Below are 19,404 nucleotides of genomic sequence, written 5' to 3'. Positions count from 1 at the left end.
TTGAAATAAGTGAAGTGAATAGCACATGCACAGGGTGGAGTGAGATAATTTTTTGAGTCCTTTAACAATGACCTTTAAAATCAATATTTTATTTCAAATCAATTATATAGCTGAACACTGCACAGGGTAAGGTGTTCTATGAACTCTCCTGCTTTTCATCCTGTTGTGAGTGCAAAATAAGCATGTGCACACAATTGTGGAGCTCGGAATGAAAATGACATGAACAAAATCATCGACATCCCGCATGATTGGAAGACAAAGTGTGATTCTAAGTTGTTGATTGAAAATCCACAGAACGTACCGGTCGGTACCTTTATCTTTACTTTGCTGCTGCTATGCAGCATGAGGCCGGTATTCTAGCATTAAAAGGTGGCCGACTCCCTTGATGATGCTGTCTACCTTCAGGGTATCATCTGGTATCCTCATAGGTTTTTGTTTTAGTATATCAGAGTGATATGTCCCTCTAGATGAGCTTGCCAAGACCTAGGCCCCTTCACGTATGATGATGGTGACGAACGCATATACTAAGATCCCCATCTATTTTGACTTCTGTTGCAATTCTGCTTTCTGTATTTTAAAGATATTTTATGATGATGCTCAGCAGATCCATTGCCCAAGTCCCAACCTGGCAGAGCAGTATTTGGTATTTTATTGAGCCTTTATTCTCCAAAAAGGTTGCTAAAAGAAACCGAGGAGCCGTCTGTGCCCCAATGATCACTATTTATCCCATAACTGGAGTATTTGAGATTGGAGTCTCCTTCTTGTTGGTGGTTTGCAAGCCAAGACTCTCAAGAGCTCCACCTACCCTGCCGAGGCTTTTAAGGTGGCCTTTGCTTGCCTGGTACCCACATCTTTGGACACATGTACAGCATTTCCTGATGCTACCCTTGGCTCCGTGGATATCCTGCCACGTCCTGAATATGGCGAACCTGTATATCCAACAGGCCATTCCCACATCTCACACATGGGGACCCATTCAGATGGAGATGGATGCTCCAAATCGGACAAAGTATTGAGTCAAACAAATTGTGTAAAAAAAAGAAAAAGAAAACAAAAAGCGTCTAAATTTGATGACGTCTTTATTTTGATAAGGAATGCTTCCTTTTTGCATGTGCAAGTGTTGCATTGAGCAGCACGAAAGCGGAAAGCGAGGCTTCAAAGGCATCGAGCATGATTAACATGTGTTTCCCTTCTTTGGGACATCACGTTATGGTCATAGGTTCATCACAATTAGTTCCAACTAAAATGTGAGATATGGCCTGACAGGTGCAGAGGTAGCATACTTACTTTTGAGCTGTCGAGCTCGGATTCAATTCCCCTGCCACAATATAAAATGTCGAATTGGTTCTTCACACGTATGGCGTTGTATTTTTTATTTTTTATTTTGTATACAAGATCGAGGCTCGTGAAAGAGCCAACCTTAATCACACAAAAAGTCAAACCGACACATAAAACACAAAAATAAGGGGAGCGGCAGACAAGATGGGGAGAGAGGGGGAGGGACACAAACACACATTTGAGAGCAGGGACATCGGGAGAAATGTGGGAGGGGGAGGGCTTGGGGCGAGGTGGGAGAGGTATGAAACATATGAACACTGCAAGGACTTCCAGGAAAGAAGTTGGAATTTCAAAAAAAGTGTATCTGGGTTGTGCCCCTATCCCAAGGTGTGCTGTCCCTTGCATGGATGTTAAGCCGGATGATCCACCTGCTAGCACTTCTTGGTGGACGTTAACCATCCCACGGTGTTTTGAAGAGTCGTCGAGTTATCGCTGACATCATGAACAAATTACAAATTCCAGCTCGAATCACCTCCAGTCGAACGTCGTGCCTGGCCAGCTGGTTCGTGAAAGACTTGGGCCAAAATCTACTCCCCATCTGACCCCACAATAAGTAACTCAATGAGGTTATAATTTATTTTATCTTTATAAGAACTGTGAACATGCAAAGGTATAGTTGTAGCTCGAAACACACTTGTTGTTACACAAAGGTAAGACGTGTAATTGGAAATATTCCATTATGTTATTGCCTTTGTATAAAGTGACCTTGTGAAGAGGTTATTTGTGTATTTGACCTTTACATATCTGATGAAGTTACATGCCATATAAAGTAAGGGCAAAGAGACGAGGGGCAGAGGTTCTAAGCTTACAATGGTCATGCTAATGCCCCACAGATGTGCTGGACAGGGAGTAGTGTATGGAGCCTGGAGCACTGGAACAATTCTTCTGACAAGAAAAAGTGGATTCACTGGAAGAAACACACTTAACTGTAAGTTGTAAAAGTTTCCAATGACGTTTCACAGAGATTTACACTCTACCTGTACCTGTACCCCTATGCATGTACGTACCTACGACACATACAGATGAGTTCCGCATTAATGATGCGCGTTACTGGAGTGTTTACAAAAATCGCGAATTTGCATATCAAAGTTATTCTTTTCGTACTGCGTGCTCAGTCACCACGTACCGTTATCCCTATCACGTGGTGGCATGACAATGTTTTTAAGGGGGAAAGGGGGTTTGGAGGGGGGTTTGACATTCCCAGCTGCATTTGCTGGCAACTTGCCCGGCACCCTCTCCAAGAAAATGAGCCACATGTTTGGAGGTTTTGAACGATGTCTGTTTTCGTATGTCCTGATTAAACATCTCCTTAAGGAATTGGTACATAAAAGGTACAGGTCAAGTGAATAGACCGCTGGCTCGATACCCGGGTATGATACCTGGGTATACACATGTATGCTGTATTATTTAACACTTGCATGTGTGATGTGTTGCTAATAACTTGGGTGAAAAGTTATAGATGAGTCAATTAATATAAATACGCCAAAGATAATAATAATGTACATATAGAGCAATATGGTGTTGGCTTAGCGGTTAGGGTGGCGGCTTGTGATCATAGGATCCTGGGTTCGAATCCCGGTCGATTGCTGAATTAACGCCAGGGGGGTTGACTCAGCCTGTCATCCTTCCGAGGTCGGCAAATTGAGTACCAGCTTGCTGGGATGAATGATCACGGTGTGTACCCCGATTTAGAATAGGTACACTGTATCCCTGCGCATCGTAAGAGCGTGACCAAAGGTTGGCGTCAGGAAGGGCATCCGGCCATAAAAACATTGCCTCAAAACAGGGAACCATGATTGTCATGGGGCCCGCAAGGCTAACCCCCACTCTAGCGGGGAAAATGGCCTTAAAACGATCATTCATTCATTCATTCACATACGGAGCAATATGTATGTATGTATTGTTGCGGTTTTGAGTTTTGGTAACAGTTTGTCTAATAAAGGTTAAATTTCCCCCTCATAGTTAGTCACACAAGCAACATCTTTTCCTATGTTAGTTCTGCATTGAGTAGAGTAAGGAGAATAGGTCCTACTTCTACTGACTACCCCACCTCCCTAGCCTCATGCCTCTTTGTGCTGACTTTGGTTTATTTTGGCGCGAATTAGCGCGGGGTGAGCCTAGGAGGATCGGGGTGGGACCGAATGAGGGCGGCAGAGGAGCTGACGGTAAGCGCGAGCCACCAATCAGGGCTCAGAGAGTGTGGCGGCAGCACTGCGTCACAGGGCGTGGTTGGAAGGTTCGAGAAGGTTCGAGAAGGTTCGGGGCATATCAATATAAGCGGTTGCGCAAACCCCCCAGGAGGACTCGAGAGCAGCTGGATTGAAGAGAGAGCCGCGCTCTCTCTTTTGCGAGCCTTTTGTTCGTGAGACGCGCTACGAGGATCCTTCCACCACCTGCTTGCCATCTTCGCGGGACGTGCTGGGACCGTGGAGAGCCGGACGGGGCCGTTCCTGGACGACCACGTCGGCGCAGTTGGCCTGAACATCAACCTGCCTGCAATCCCCTGTGTGAGTGTGACGGGCCCGGGTCTGGGAGCTAAGAATAAGACTGTTTAAGTGCTGCTCTGTGTCTCTGCATCCACCGATCATTGTACGTACGTGTGGGAATAATAATTAAACCTGTGTTCTTCCTTTCCATTCGATCGTTCCTGTGATTTCCTCATTGACTAAGCGTGGTACGAATAAAACCGCTCGAATCGGGTTCCACTACTAAAAACTGCATGGACCACGTGGTACTTAATCCGCTCGGTGTACCCAAATCACACGTGGCTCGTGCAAGGCTTGCTTCCCACTTCCGTGGCGGCGCAGGGATTTAGGTACGAGCGAGACTTGGTCCCGAAACCCTACCTTGCGTTTGTCCGGAAGAGGCGTTTCAAGTCTCTCGGTTGTGCCAAGCCCAGAAAGAACAAGGGGATTAATCCCCCCTTGGTAAGGGTAAGAAGGGCGGCAGAGAACCGTAACAATTGGTGTCAGGAGTGGGATTTGTAACCCTGGACAAAATTTTTGGACAAAATTCTGGACACCAAATTTACATATTGGCTGTAACATTTGGTGTCGGGGAGTGGGATTGGACCTGGAGTGCGCTTCACGCACTTGAAATTGCGAGTGGACAAAATTTAATTTTTAAAATCCAAAATTGTATATTCGTACCATGGCTAGCCAAGACGGTCGAATGCCGGTGGGGGTAGAAGATGAGGTAGATGATGAGGAGGAATTAATGACCCAGGACCCACAGGAAGAGTTTGTAGAAGAGGAGGAAAATGATGAGGGGCCGGCAGCAGGGGTAGAAAATGGCAGCGCCTCGCACATGGCGGCGAGAGCCGAGCCCGCGGTGCCAGCGGTTTTGGACCTGTATTCACTCATGACACAATTCATGGCAGAAATGAAAGAAATAGGGGACAAATCAAGGGCAGAAATGAAAGAAATGGGGGACAAATCAAAAATGGAAATAATTGAAGCCCAAAAGGACGAAATTCGGGGAATAAATAGTAGCATGAATAAAATAAATGAAAGAATGGACACCCGAGGGGAGACATTAAAAAAGATGAGGAAGGAATCCAGGTGTGATATGGAAAAATTGGGGGAGGACATTGGGCGCAGGCTGAGCGAGGAGGTCGCATGGGGACACAACGAGGTGACGCGGTGTGAGGAGCGCATGGAGAGCGAGGTAGAGCAGAGCGCAGCTAAGTTGACCAGGGATAATGAAATAGTGACACGGGGTGTAGAAAAGTCGACGGTCGCTGAATTGGACAGGGAAAATTCATGCGTGCCGGCGGTCGTTGAAGAAATAAGTGAAATCGAAGAAACGATTGGGGCCGAAGAGACGGCAGAGATAGAATCGGGAAATGAATCGCAGGAAAAAGAAATGGAATGCACACAAAGTCTGTATTTGCATCGTGATGTCGGGCTTGCTAACTCAATAAAAAGTTTGCAGGTGCTGGCGGGAAAGCCGGGAAAGAAGGTTCCCAAGGTGAGTAGGAATGTGTTTGGCGCGAAAAGGTTTTTGGTGCGTTTTGGACATGGACGAAACCCGGGCGGTCATGGAAGGTCCATTGTGCGGTGTACGAGGGCGACTGGTGCGCATGTGAGAGAAAAGTGTGCACCGGAGTGCGAGTGTGAGTGAGAAAAGTGTATGACGGAATGTGTGTGGGAAGAGTGTGTAACAGTAGAGTATGTTACAGAGTGTGCGAAGGAGTGCACACCCGAGAGTGGGGAAAAATAGTGTACGATGATTGGGTGTGTACCGGGAGAGTGCACACCTGTGGGTGTTAGAGTGTGTAAAAGAAAAGTGTGTAACGGAGTTTGTGAATGGCGTGAGTGCACCTAGGTGTTCAGGGGTGAGCGGTGTGCGAGGGAGAATGCACACCAGAGGACGTGGAAGGAGAGTGTGCTGTAACAGAATGTATGGAATGTATGGGAGGCGCAGGGACGCCTAGGTGTGCGAGTGAGGAGTGGGTCGCGAGTGGAGAGAACGCGGCTCAAGCATCGACACCGACCGGGGTAGTGTTTAGCGCGACGGATAGCCGACGTGAGCCCTCGGTGAGTTGTGTGTGGCAGGGACCGGCAGGGATCGATGCCACGTCCGTGTCACAAGGACCGACGCGCACGACCCGTGCCGGCCCCCGCCCTGTATGGTTGGTGCTGCGCCGTGGCAGTAAAGGCGAATGGCGAGGTTCAAGGGGAGGTACGAGATTTCGGAGCCGCGCACCCTTGCGGGTGCGGTGCTCCGACCGTGGGCGGTTGGGTCATCGTGCGTGGGACCGCGAGGCCCCACGCAGAGCTGGGGCCCTGAACCTTGGCCCCTCCATGCCTCCTCCCCTGGATCGAAAATGCCAGACGGACCCAACCTCCAGTAGACCAACCACCCGAATGTATCGCTCGGCCTTTCGAAGCCGAGCCGTGTGACGATGTATTTCCACACAAAGAGTCTCAAGTGTAGCGGACGAATGGAAATAGTGTACCCTATGTGGGGGAATGGTAGTTTAACCATTCCTCACATGATTCCGGGCCCATGAGCATTAGATTAGGGGGGTGGCAGTGTTAGGCACATGGAGGTCCAGCAAAGGTTACCTCCATGGGGCACCGAAGCTAGCCGAGGGTGGGCTAGGATAATTGTTAGGGAATTAGCAGACAGTAGAAGACATGAGATTTAAGTAGTGACATCTGAACTATAGTGGGGACGTAGGTAGTTTAGATGGTTGTTAATGACGAAGGGAGTGCTTAATTTAATGGGATGATGGGGAAGCACGAGTTTTAGGGGAAAAGCAGTGAGATAGATGATGCTGTGTGTATGAGGAATTGTGAGTAAAATATAAGGAATTGTGTTTGAGGTGTGTGAGAATATTTGGTGTGGAATGCTTGGTGTGGAATAAAAGGTGTGGAATGCATGGTGCGAAGGAGTGAATGGGGGGAGATGGAACCCATTCACGGACGCCCAGGGTGGGTAGTGTAAAGCCAGGTAGAGGGCTTAGGTAAATTGTTTGTATATTGACACCTGTGGTGCGGGCAGTAGCAAGTAGTGCTTTGGAGGGTGCATGAGTCAGTGATATGGCTGGGCGTGTGGTTTAATTGGTGAGTATGGTTTTTTGGGCACTCCGCCACTGGTAGTTTGTCGGCCAGGTGAGGCCGCAGGTAGGCTCTGGGAGCCAGTTAGGGTAGTTGTGAGTCATTGAGTGGGGCCCGAGGATCCAAAGGAAGGACCCGGGTTGCCCCATGCCAAGGAGGGCATCAGAGGGGTAAAGTGCCAGGAGGGGCCTTCCCCAGTTTAGGTAGTCGCAGGAGCAAGTAAGCTCGGGTGGCGACTTCAGTGGCGGAGGTGCGCAGGTAGGTAGACCTGCTATTGGAGCCACACGACCCAGCCCCGAAATTGTGCAAGGGCACAGATTGAAAAATTGGGGAGTGAGACCCAAATTCGTAGGGCACCGCAGAGTGGTCAATGGGGATTCGGTTTTTAGAACCACATAGTTTAAAGATGGCCGATTGGCAGGGTACGACACTGGGTAGTTTAAAAGTAAAGTCAGTAGTGTAGTTAGGAAATGAGGAATTCCCTTCGCGCCAACCACAGCCATTCACCAAGGAGGACGAAGCTCCACACCAGTACCAAGTGAACGATTTGAGTGTAAGACGCATCATGGCGTAATGGGACATTGTGTTTGTTCCATTCCTTCCTTCCTGGGAGGGATTGTGAGACGAATTTGGATTAGAGGGGGATATGGGAGACAAGACGTAGAGACGAATTTGTAAATACAAAAAAGGGCCAGGGTAGTGTAAGCCGACGTTGGGGGGTACGGACGGTTAGGGACGAGCTTGCTCTGCTCGCTCTTCCGTGCCCCTCAGGCTGCATTACCTTGTGTTTTTGTGTACCTTTGTGCCCTTTCCATTTTGCTGGTCGTGCTTTGTCTCCCCCCCCCACCCCAGGACCATTTTGGAGGTGGAACTGTGCTGCACCATCGACCCGTGCAGCATCCCAGCTGCACTTTGCTACATCTGTGCAGCCGAACTGTGCAGCACTTTGCTGCCACAAACAGTTTGCTGCACATATTACACTTATGGACCACAGGTTTTGTGGCCTTACACCTCTACTGTGCAGCATCTTGCTGCAAATTCACCTTGCATCTTCGGCCCACTTGTTTTGAGTGGCATAAATGTCACGCAGTCGGACCACATAGGGTTGGCCCTGCTGGCAGAATACAATAAACACAGTCTTTGTGTATTTTTACTATGGTGTGCTAGGGATGAGAAGATTTGAAAGTTTATTTAGCCCCGAAGAGCAGGAATGGCCTGTATGCTGGTCCGGGGCTTGCCGGTTTGATATATGCACACAGAAGATGCAAGAAGCAAGCAACAAATATGAATTGATGAGTGTTTTTGTGCTTTGCTGTGCTTTCTCTCCCCTCCAATCCTCTTTCCAAAAAGGACAGGTCCTGGGTTATAGAACTGTAAATAAGAGTAGGTTTTGTGCTTGTATATAAAAATGCTGCCCACCGGCTCTATGTTTAGTTTAACAAATTCCGGATTCGGTTAATTGTGTGCATGATTCTGTTAGAGTAGCTACTCAATGCAATAGGTGGGACATATTTAGTGTTTTAAAACTGTCGCATACATGGGTTAGAGTAAATGTTAGAGGGAACCACATCTATATGTCACATGTAAACGTAAAAGTTAGTTCCCAGATCTTTCTCAAAACCGGTCGTTCCAATTTTTGTAGGTTCGAATCGGGGAAGAGTCTGACGAGGGAGAGGGGTAGTGTTGCGGTTTTGAGTTTTGGTAACAGTTTGTATAATAAAGGTTAAATTTCCCCCTCATAGTTAGTAACATAAGCAACATGTAGCCTCGCGATAGTGTAGTTAACTCTTAGTATTTGTGAGCTTAGTCCTTTTCCTATGTTAGTTCTGCGTTGAGTAGAGTAATGAGAATAGGTCCTACTTATACTGACTATCCCGCCTCCCTAGCCTCATGCCTCTTTGTGCTGACTTTGGTTCATTTTGGCGCGAATTACCGCGGGGTGGGCCTAGGAGGGTCGGGGCGGGACCGAATGAGGGCGGCAGAGGAGCTGACGGTAAGCGTGAGCCGCCAATCAGGGCTCAAAGGGTGTGGCGGCAGAATTGCATCACAGGGCGTGGTTGGAAGGTTCGAGAAGGTTCGGGGCGTATCAATATAAGCGGTTGCGTAAAGCCACCAGGAGGACTCGCGAGCAGCTGGATTGAAGAGAGAGCCGCGCTGAGAGACGCGTACGTTTTCCTTCCTACCTCATTGGCTGCCTTTTGTTCGGGAGACGCGCTACGAGGATCCTTCCACCGCCTGCTTGCCATCTTCACGGGACGTGCTGGAGAGCCGGACGGGGCTGTTCCTGGACGACCACAGCGGCGCGGTTGGCCTGAACATCAACGTGCCTGCAATCCCCTGTGTGAGTGTGACGGGCCCGAGGCTGGGGGCTAAGAATAAGACTGTTTAAGTGCTGCTCTGTGTCTCTGCATCCACCGATCATTGTGCATATGTGTGGGAATAATAATTAAACCCGTGTTCTTCCTTTCCATTCGATCGTTCCTGTGATTTCCTCATTAACTAAGCATGGTACGAATAAAACCGCTCGAATCGGGTTCCACTACTAAAAACTGCACGGACCACGTGGTACTCGATCCGCTCGGTGTACCCAAATCACACGTGGCTCGTGCGAGGCTTGCTTCCCCGCTTCCATGGCGGCGCAGGGATTTAGGTACGAGCGAGACTTGGTCCCGAAACCCTACCTTGCGTTTGTCCGGAAGAGGCATTTCAAGTCTCTCGGTTCCGCCAAGCCCAGAAAGAACAAGGGGATTAATCCCCCCTTGGTAAGGATAAGAAGGGCGGCGGAGAACCGTAATAGTATGTATGTATGTATGTATGTATGTATGTATAATTGTGTGTATGTATATATGTGTGTATGTATATATGTGTGTATGTATATATATATATATATATATATATATATATATGTGTTTGTATATATGTGTGCATGTATATATGTGTGCATGTATATATGTGTGTATGTATATGTGTGTATATGTATATGTGTGTGTATGTATATATGTGTGTATGTATATATGTGTGCATGTATATATGTGTGTATGTATATGTGTGTGTATGTATATGTGTGTTGGGGGGTATGGGCACCATTATATTGTATATGTATATGATATATATATATATATTGTTGCGGATCTCCCGAAGCCCGTTCACGTTATAAAAGGGGGGGTTAAACCCCTTTTTCCCCTTGGGTCTTCGTGTCCACGAGGCCGAATCGCCACTTCCCCAGCAAGCGTGAGAAAGGGTATCGGGTCGACGCCGCACGTACCTTTGGTACCCACGCTGCTACGAAAATGGGGGTCGGACCTCGCACAAGCCACGCTAATCGATTACGCCCGAGCGGTGTGCGTATCACGTGACTTGTGCCGTTAATTTTTATGGAACCCGATTCGAGCGGTTCTATTCGTACCACGCGAGGCCAATTAATGGAAGGGACAGGAACGGTCAAATAAGAGGAATATCACGATTTATTTACACAATGTACAATGGTCAGGATAAAGGAAAGGGGACACAGAGCAGAAGCTTAACAATGTTACTTTTACCCAGACACAGGGCCCACTCACGCACACAGGGAAATGGAAGAAGAGCAGGTTCGCGTGCCAAACGCGCCTTGCTGCCGGTCGCTCCGGGACAGCTCACCCTGTGTGGCCCTCTGGCGGTCACGGCACGTATGCATGAGAAGGCAGGCAGGAGTAGATCGCGCGTCTGTGGCCCGGAATGGGTCGTCTTCTCGAACGCGCGATTAATACAGCGGCAGAGCGCAGGGTACAGGGCACAGGGGAAGTTTGTGTACAATCACGATAACCGGCAATTCAATGCACTCGTTCTGCGGCGCGTTCTCTCTCTCTGACTCGCACTCCAGCTCAACTCTGACTCAGGCGAACTCCGAACTCGGACTCGGACTCAGGCGAACTCCGAACTCTCACTCTGACTGAGGCGGGGGGCTCGGAGCAGGGTTTTATGGCTCCGCCCCAGCCTTACCCGAATGTTCCATGCTCCGCCTCCCGTTGCCGTGGTGAGCCACTCCCCTTGAGCTCTGATTGGCGGCTCGTGGCTCACCGGCCACTCCCTCTGCAGCACCTCCCTTCGGCCTTGCCAGACTTGTTGAAGACCTACCATGTGGCATTTCCAGCCCAAAAGACCGCCCTACTCACGGGCCTGCTCAACGCAAAACTAACACAGGAAAGGAGACTACCTTACATTTACTAAGAAATAACTGAACTATCGCGAGGCTTCATGTTGTGGTGCGTCTACCTACGAGGGGGAGTCATCCTTTATTCTCAAAACCACAACACTATATATATAATATAGTGTGTGTGTGTGTGTGTGTTTGTGTGTGTGTGTGTGTGTGTGTGTGTGTGTGTGTGTGTATGTATGTGTGTGCGTGTATCATCTACTTCTCCGAAATGATTTTAAGTAAGAATCTGAAACATTCAGGGATTAATGATGGCACACTAAAGGGGTGCATGTGCAAGTTTCGTTTGATTCCATCAAGTTTTGAATGAAAATTTATTTTCACCCCTCTTGACATTTTCGTCCTTTGGAAAGAGGGTCTGTGCAATTGGAATTATCCGAGCTATATAACCACAATGTACTGTATTACACATGCACATTAGCACTTAGCAGTATGCATGTTTTCACTTCATGTACGTAATCCGGGTCGTTTTATTTTCAGGAGCGATCGAGGCAGCGGTCTGTTGCCTATCCTATACACCACCCAAATATAGGGATGTGTCAGACGAACGTGTTGTACGCTTGGAACAAGATCACCCGTAGGGTGTGTACCTGCTATGGTATTACTAATGATAAAGAAAATAACCTCCCCCCCCCCCCCCCCTCCCTGGCAGCTCCCCTGTAGGGTGCGGGTGCTTCAAGTAATAATAATAATAATGTCCAAGTCCCTTCTTCCTCTACATTGGTCAAGGCTCATGACAGGAAGAGTAAGTAGGTCATGAACCAATAATACGACAGTAAATAATTAATTAATGACTAACATGCAAGAAACCACATACATGAAGCATTTCAAGCATTTCATAGGACGATATACAGCGCAGGCCTGATGGTGCAAACGGCAGTATAATGTCTGTGTTTTCCTCTATACTTGATTCCTGTCTTATAACTGACCCTAAACATATCACTGGAGATATAAAAGGTGAGAGTGATTTAAATGTTGTGCATGAAACCGTATTCCAAGCCAATTCCTTGTGCGCACATTATCACCACACATGAATATATTGGAATAACAAACAAAGCATCCCTATTTGCATTGTCTACTAATTAATTGCTATTCCTATATGAGATAAATTTGCTTTCGAGAACCACGACTTCCTTTCTTCATCCTCATGACAATGTCATCACCGTCTCAGAGAGGTTCGCCGTGAACCATGAATTTTTCTTAAATAATAGCAACAATCCTTACATAACGCAAAAGCAACAAACCATAATTGGAGGGAATAACCAATCAGCCCTCACCTAATTAATTACCCAAGGTGGCTAGGATTTTCAAATACATTAACTCCCATGCTCTACCAGCCAAATAAAGTTCCATAAGGCAACCATGAAAAGCTACATAAGGTAAGCCTTTTGCTGTTTCAAATGCTATCTGGGTTCCTCTACAGCTGTAGACATTCACAAGTAATACATACATGAGAACCCCAATGCTACAGAATCCCTCAGCCACCACACCGGTTTCATCACTTGTTGGTGAATCGTCAGCTGCAGCGTAGACAGAAATGCACGCCACCGAGGCTGATGCCCCCACTGACAATTATTCCCTCAAATTACGAGTGAGATATATAATTGAGTCCTGTTACTTACACGTTGACCGCTATTGATATTGCACGTGGTACAGGCTTGGGAAGCCTCATTGGTGCACGTTTTTCTCTCTCCGGTGTTGTTCATGATTCACCAACCATGAAACTGGTCTGGCTGAGGGGAGGCGTGCATTATTGGGATTCTTATGTGCATGCTACTTGTCAATGTCTGCAGCTGGAGAGAAACCTAGGTAGGGTTTGAAAGAGCAAAGGGCTTACCTTGTATAGCTTTTCTTGGTTGCAGCTTTCTTTGGCTGGAAGAGCATGTGATATATATATATATATATATATATATATATATATATATATATATATATATATATACTGTATATATACAGACTTGGCATTTAATATGGAATATTTTTTTTGTGGGGGTGAACTTACTGTTCAAGATGACTTAGAACCAAAAGTTCAATGGAATTATGTTGAAATTATTCTAGATTTTGTTAATGTGACCTTTAAAAGAAACAAAAACCACATTTGACATTTAGAAGCAAATAAATTGATCCTTGAAAGTGATGCAAACTGATATCGAACTCAATTCATGGACAGTACTGTGTTAAACTTCTGTACGTTTTCCAGAAGTATCTCTTTATTTTGCACATTAGCCAAAAATATTTTCAACAAAAACAAAAGCTAAATTATGACTGGGATTACGGACAGTAAAAATTACAGTTCAGTACTTCGTGTAACCCCCACGAGCATTCAGGAGAGCACGTACACGTCGAGGCATGCTGTTCACGAGATTTGCCAAGGTTTGGACAGGAATTGCTTGTCATGCAGTGACAATAGTCTGCTGCAATTCCCTTACAGAGGTGGGCTGCTGGTCCATGTTGTCGATTTGACGCGTTAATTATGCCCACAAGTTCTCTATCGGATTCATATCCGGGGACATGGCAGGCCACTCCATATGCTCTACACCACGGTCAGCAAGAAAGTGTTGGATCATGCGAGCACGATGAGGCCGTGCATTGTCATCTTGGAAGACAAAGTTTCCTCGAAAGGCTGCACGAGCAAATGGAAGCAATGTTTCTTCCAGAATGACCCTGTACTTGAACTGGTTCAGGTTTCCATTCAGAACAACCAGGTCAGTTTTGCCCTCTGCATGAAAAGCAGCCCAAACGGTCACCCCACCACCTCCAGCTTGGACTCTTGGCATTATACAATCTTCGTTGTGGGCTTCATGCACTTGTCTGCGCGCTCGGACGTGGCCATCTTGACGATAGACCAGAAATCTAGACTCGTCACTGAAGGTCACGTAATTCCAGTGTCCTGGCTGCCATTGACGGTGCTCTCTGGCCCACTGCAATCAGCGCTGGCTGTGTTGTCTGGTTAGGCATGGCTTTCTCAGGGGACGCCTGGCATGATAGCCTGCTTGAACCAGTTGTTGGTTGACTAGCCTTCTGGATACAGGCACATTTGTCAGTTGCTGCCACTCAGCCCTAAGCCGATTAGCTGACTTGGTACGGCCATTGCAGACTAACCGGTGCAGCTGGCGATCATCTCTCCTTGTAGTTCTGCCGGGACGTCCTGGCCTCGGTATTGGAGTAGGGACACCCCTCTGAGCATTTCGTTTCAGGATCTTTGACACCTGACCTTGAGTGATGCCATGCTGCCAAGCAATAGCACGCTGTTTCATGCCAGAATTTCGTAAAGCCACCACTCCATGACAAACAGCATTGTCAAGTTGATGGACCATCTCCAGAGGAAGCAGCAATAACTTTTGTAGATGTGCAGCAGTTGTTTTCCACTAATACAGAACGCAACAACCCTTATATACCCGATTGTGAAGCCAATCGTCAAATGTACCTGTCCTTACATTTTGTCACGCCACCTGTGATATAATCCTGTTATTGACTTCTTGCTGCGACAGACAATCAGTGACATGGTTCTTTTAACAAAGACATCACCGAAGGGTAAAAGAAACTCACCAGATTGATATACTGAGTTCAGAAAGTAAACCCAAGTCAAGAAAAAAAAAAAATTCCATATTAAATGCCAAGTCTGTGTGTGTATATATATATATATATATATATATATATATATATATATATATATATATATATATATATATATATATATATATATATATATATATATATATATATATACATGGGTGTGTGTATATAGTATGGGACAGTTTTCATGGATGGGATAGTCATATACACAGGTTCATTGAAGCCTCAGGACAACCTATGGAAGGCAGCAACAATCAAGAAAGAAACATTCACTCGTGGAATAAAAAGTTTATGGAGACTGGAAGCATCCTGCAGAGGAACGGGCAGGCCAGCGAAGCACGAGTGGTGAAGATGTTGGTGAACAAGTTGGTGAGTAGTTTGAACACAGTCCCCATAAGTCCATTCAAATTCAGATGATGATCTTGACAAATCAAGACAATAAAACTTGAGAAATGGTATTTCACGTGCAGCAAATATCATCATTATATCCCATTTCATTTGTTTTTATATTCTGAATTTGAAACGGTAATTTATGTACACCCTGTATGTATATCCATATATAAAACGAATTGAATTGCTTGATTGATGCAAGCTCTGCCACTCTCCTCACCAAAGTGGGACCAATAATCACTTGTTTTTTTTTTGGTTCAGGTATTTATCGAAAGCTACGTTTATTAGTCAAAGGGTCACATACCCTTATACCACATAGGCCTACTAAATCTGTATGTGCAGATCTAGGAAACACTGTAGTGGGCATAGTGAGTGTATTTATGTCTATTAAGTACATGCTTATTGCTGGTGTCATAGTTATGCTTATTACCTCATGTGAATAATTATAAATCCTTAATTTAAGTTAACTGAGGTTGAACTTTATATACCCACCTGTAGGGTGGGTAAACAGGTTGTACACACATAAATCAATCTGATTCATGGGCACAATTTTGAACTTGGAACTTGACTTTCCACTTTCCCAAACGTTGTTGGATTTGAGATGACGCTAAAATAACATTGAACAAAATTAAAATATATAAATCAATATCGATGTTTGAAATGCACGTGAAAGAATATAGTTGATTATGTATAAATATATGATTCCTGAAATTTGTTTATCATGGACGGGAAAAGCTTAAATTATTAATCTCATTGCTTACACATTTTGTAGTGAATAGTCGTTGGTATAAGAGTTTGGATCCGGAAGTCCATGGCCCAACATGGAAAGAAAACAGTAAAATCATTCCAACTGTTCGGTGTCAAGGTAGCCTGGTGTTGGCTTCGCGGTTAGGGTGCAGGCTTGGGATCCAAGGATCCTGGGTTTGAATCCCGGCCGATCGCTGAATTAACGCCAGGGGGGTTGACTCAGCCTGTCATCCTTCCGAGGTCGGCAAATTGAGTACCAGTCCTCACTGGTAATTCCCTGCGTGTCGCAAGAGACGACTAACAGGCTTGGCGGCAGGAAGGGCATCCGGCCATAAAACATTGCTTCAAAAATGGGACCACGGTGCCCCCCCAAAAGGCCAACCCCTGCTCTGCGGGGAAAAATAGCCTCCAAAGGCAGGTATGTGTTCAGTGTCCAGGTGAGAAGCCTAATAATCACAAAGGATGAGATCGAGAAAAGAATGTTGAAGACATTTTGGATGCAATAATGAACAATGAACGTGTTGAGAGTAACTTTTTTTAATAGTGAGATCAAATTCTAATTACAATGCCCGACACTGCGAGCCCCGGGGTTACATGGAATAAAACAATTACATGAACGCCGCGTTGAATCACGGGAAATATCAAAGTTGATAAAGTTTATTCTGGAAGCTTTGGAAACAGCAGTTACCAATAGCTTGGTGCATGATTACGTGTAGTTGCGGAAAGCATAAATATTATGAAGGGATTAGTTACAGCCGTTTATATCATTAGAGTAGAAATGATCGCTTAGCATCGGCAGATGCCAAATTAGCAGCCGCTGTAATAAGCGTCCCAATGCAATCATATAGCTCGGCTGCTTTGCTCCTAACAGCACAAGCTGCTCGCATTAAGCTCGTAACACGGCGCCGACGTGTTCCAGCAATTGCGAGCGAGTGGGCATAAAGAGCCGTAAAGCATCTCCGACCAACTCGCCATCCATGTTCCTCGACATTCGTGCTGTAAACGCTCCATACAAATTCCTCGTTAATGTCAGCTGTTTGATACTTTGTCGATGGGTTAGGGTGGCTGTCAAACCCCTGGCACATAGGGAACGTTCATTTATGGATACTGTACTATACTGTACTATACTGTAAAAACAGTGTACTGTTACTTGAATATTTTGTACAATTCTCAGATACCTTGGGCTTAGAGCATGGGCTTCCAAACCGAGGCTCAGGATCCAAACTTGGGTTGCGAGGGCTTTCTGATGGGTCGTGGATCACTGTACCCACCACTTGATCTTACAGCAATAGGCCGATACGTATTCAAACATTGGCAGCTTGGCGACTTCTCACAAATTCCGTTTTTTGAGGGGGATTTTCACGTCGAAAGCGTTTTCCCCACCAATTTTTATGGTAGGTACTAGTACAAAGAAGGTTGGTTTGCACCATTTGGGTTGCCAGGTGATTTCAAATTTTTGGTCATGGACAAAATAGTTTTGGAGCTGATGCCTTCGAGCAGGGGTTGCCAATCCCAGGGTCACGACCAAACTTCGAAAAAAAAAAACCCCCCTCCAAATCCCAGCTTTTGTGGCACGCTTTTCATGTCAAAAGCGTTTGCTCAGATAATTTTTGTCATAGGTACCGGTTCCAAGTAGGAACCATTACCATTTGTAACCGGTACGTACCATTTGGACTTTGGAACTTTGGAATTTGAACTTTGGATTTTGGACATTTTGGATTTGGATTTTGGACATTTGGACTTTTTTGGATTTGGATTTTGGAACAAGTTTTTGGAACATTTGGGTTGCAAGTCGAATGTGATTTCAAATTTTGGGTCCTGGAAAAAAGTTTGTGAACCGCTGCCCTTAGAGGTATAAATCTTTTGCGACAGGGAGTCAAATTCCCCTCAAATAAAAGGAACAATAATGTGCTGGATTGTACTGTACTGTACTGTATATACTGTACAAGCAGTGTACCATTCTATGAAAAGTCTGAACCATTCTCCTTCCGAGGGAGTAATCTTTCATGGCTGTGTCATAATACACCCTGCACCAAAGGGGGGGGGGGGGGGGTGGGAAACTGATGTACTTGTACCATACTGTATTTTACATACTGTACATCCAGTGAACTGTTCATCTGATGCTCTGAACAATTTCCCAATCTCTGAGATGTATCGATATTTTGTGGCTCGCAGCGTCATTTCGCCCTGAAGAAGAATCAAGCGAACAATCAATTGTGACGTCGTTTCCCACTCTCGATTGGGAGAAAGAACAATGGAGCACCACACGTTCCATTGTGACGTTTTCAACGTCGTCGTCCTGCTCCCTCCCGGTCCTGCCTCATGCTTCCCACGTCGTGCACTCATTCGGCCACCAGATGGAGACGTTTGCACACGACACCACACCACAGTCAGTCTCTTGGGATCTTTGCACCGCAAAGGAACCTTTTGTTTTTACCGTTTAACGTGAACATGAAATACCTGTTGGTTTGTTGGTCCTGAAGCATCGATTATTCATTAATGGCAATAACTTCACTGCGTTCGTGCAAGGAATAATGATTAATGATGTCCCGAACCTCTTGATGCTACACACCGTTCGCCTGCATACAGGTGATGCAAATTGGGGTTGCGGTGCCTGCACTCCGGTGACGTTATTGTGACGTTTAACTTTGACAGTACAATTTCGGATGCCATACTTAACAGGTACATTTACACACGCCGAGATCGAGTTTACGTACACGAGATCCCACAGGACGGACACGACTTTCGGACCGGTCACCTGGCAGAAGCCACAGTGCAGTAGCAAAGTGACATGTCCAATGCGTGTCTTCCTGAGGAATGCCTGTGCTTAGTAAACGTTGCATCCACTTAAGATCACGTTGCACTTCACAATTCGCAGGTGAAAAAGCAGGAAGGTTCTTCTTGATAGACGGTGCATGATGCCAACCTTTACCGGTATTTAAACGTGACGTATGCAAATGCTCACTTGGTGTTTGCAGACAATTGATGCACAATGCTCATGCACATACCTGAAGGAAATCATCAGCCAATGGAAGACAGACGATGAGAGTAGTTAGGAGTTGGAACAATGTGAACAATAAAAGGAAAGTGTATTATCTCGAGATATGAACATTCTCACGCCACAAGACGAAAGAGAACGTTGGGAAGCATGAGTGAGGGCAAGGGAAGCGGCAGGCCCAGGAAAACTCTTTTTGGCCAGCATTCCTCGGAGAGGTCATAGGAAGTTCAGCGCTCGCCAAGCCTAGGCCCGGCCGGCCATTGTTGCTTCGGTCTCACTTAACATACGGGCCGAGGGCGTTTACATGACAAAGCGCGGGTATTCCACGCGGCACCTTGCCCGGTTCACAGACACCGATAAATACACGGACGATTTGGACCGTGGCAATGAAACTGCATACGTAGGACTAGAGGAGAGACCAGGCCTCCTAATTTGTCATCCACGATTGGCTTTATTGGCTTGTTTATAAAACAACAAGCATCCATCACCGTGGCCGTGCCATCTTCGGTACTGCGAGAACGAGCACCGCGAGTACACACTGAGCGATGTGTACGAGTACGTGATCGTGTCGAGAGAATAAAACGACGTGACGTGTTTGA

The 19,404-nt window shown here is 46.2% G+C and overlaps 1 protein-coding gene across 1 annotated transcript; it reads left to right on the top strand.

Annotated features, from left to right (window-relative positions):
* Positions 1–3,328: 3,328 nt before the first annotated feature.
* On the top strand, positions 3,329–9,642 carry LOC144888371 (uncharacterized). Its single transcript, XM_078766088.1, has 2 exons — positions 3,329–3,594; positions 8,977–9,642. The coding sequence occupies exons 1-2, from the start codon at positions 3,480–3,482 to the stop codon at positions 9,273–9,275; spliced, it is 414 nt and encodes a 137-aa protein (XP_078622214.1). The 5' UTR covers positions 3,329–3,479; the 3' UTR covers positions 9,276–9,642.
* The last annotated feature ends 9,762 nt before the right edge of the window (positions 9,643–19,404 follow it).

The sequence above is a fragment of the Myxine glutinosa genome, chromosome 12, assembly GCF_964187855.1.
Source record: "Myxine glutinosa chromosome 12, kmMyxGlut1.1, whole genome shotgun sequence".
NCBI classification, from domain to species: Eukaryota; Metazoa; Chordata; class Myxini; order Myxiniformes; family Myxinidae; genus Myxine; species Myxine glutinosa.
This window is presented reverse-complemented; position numbering and strand designations above follow the sequence as displayed.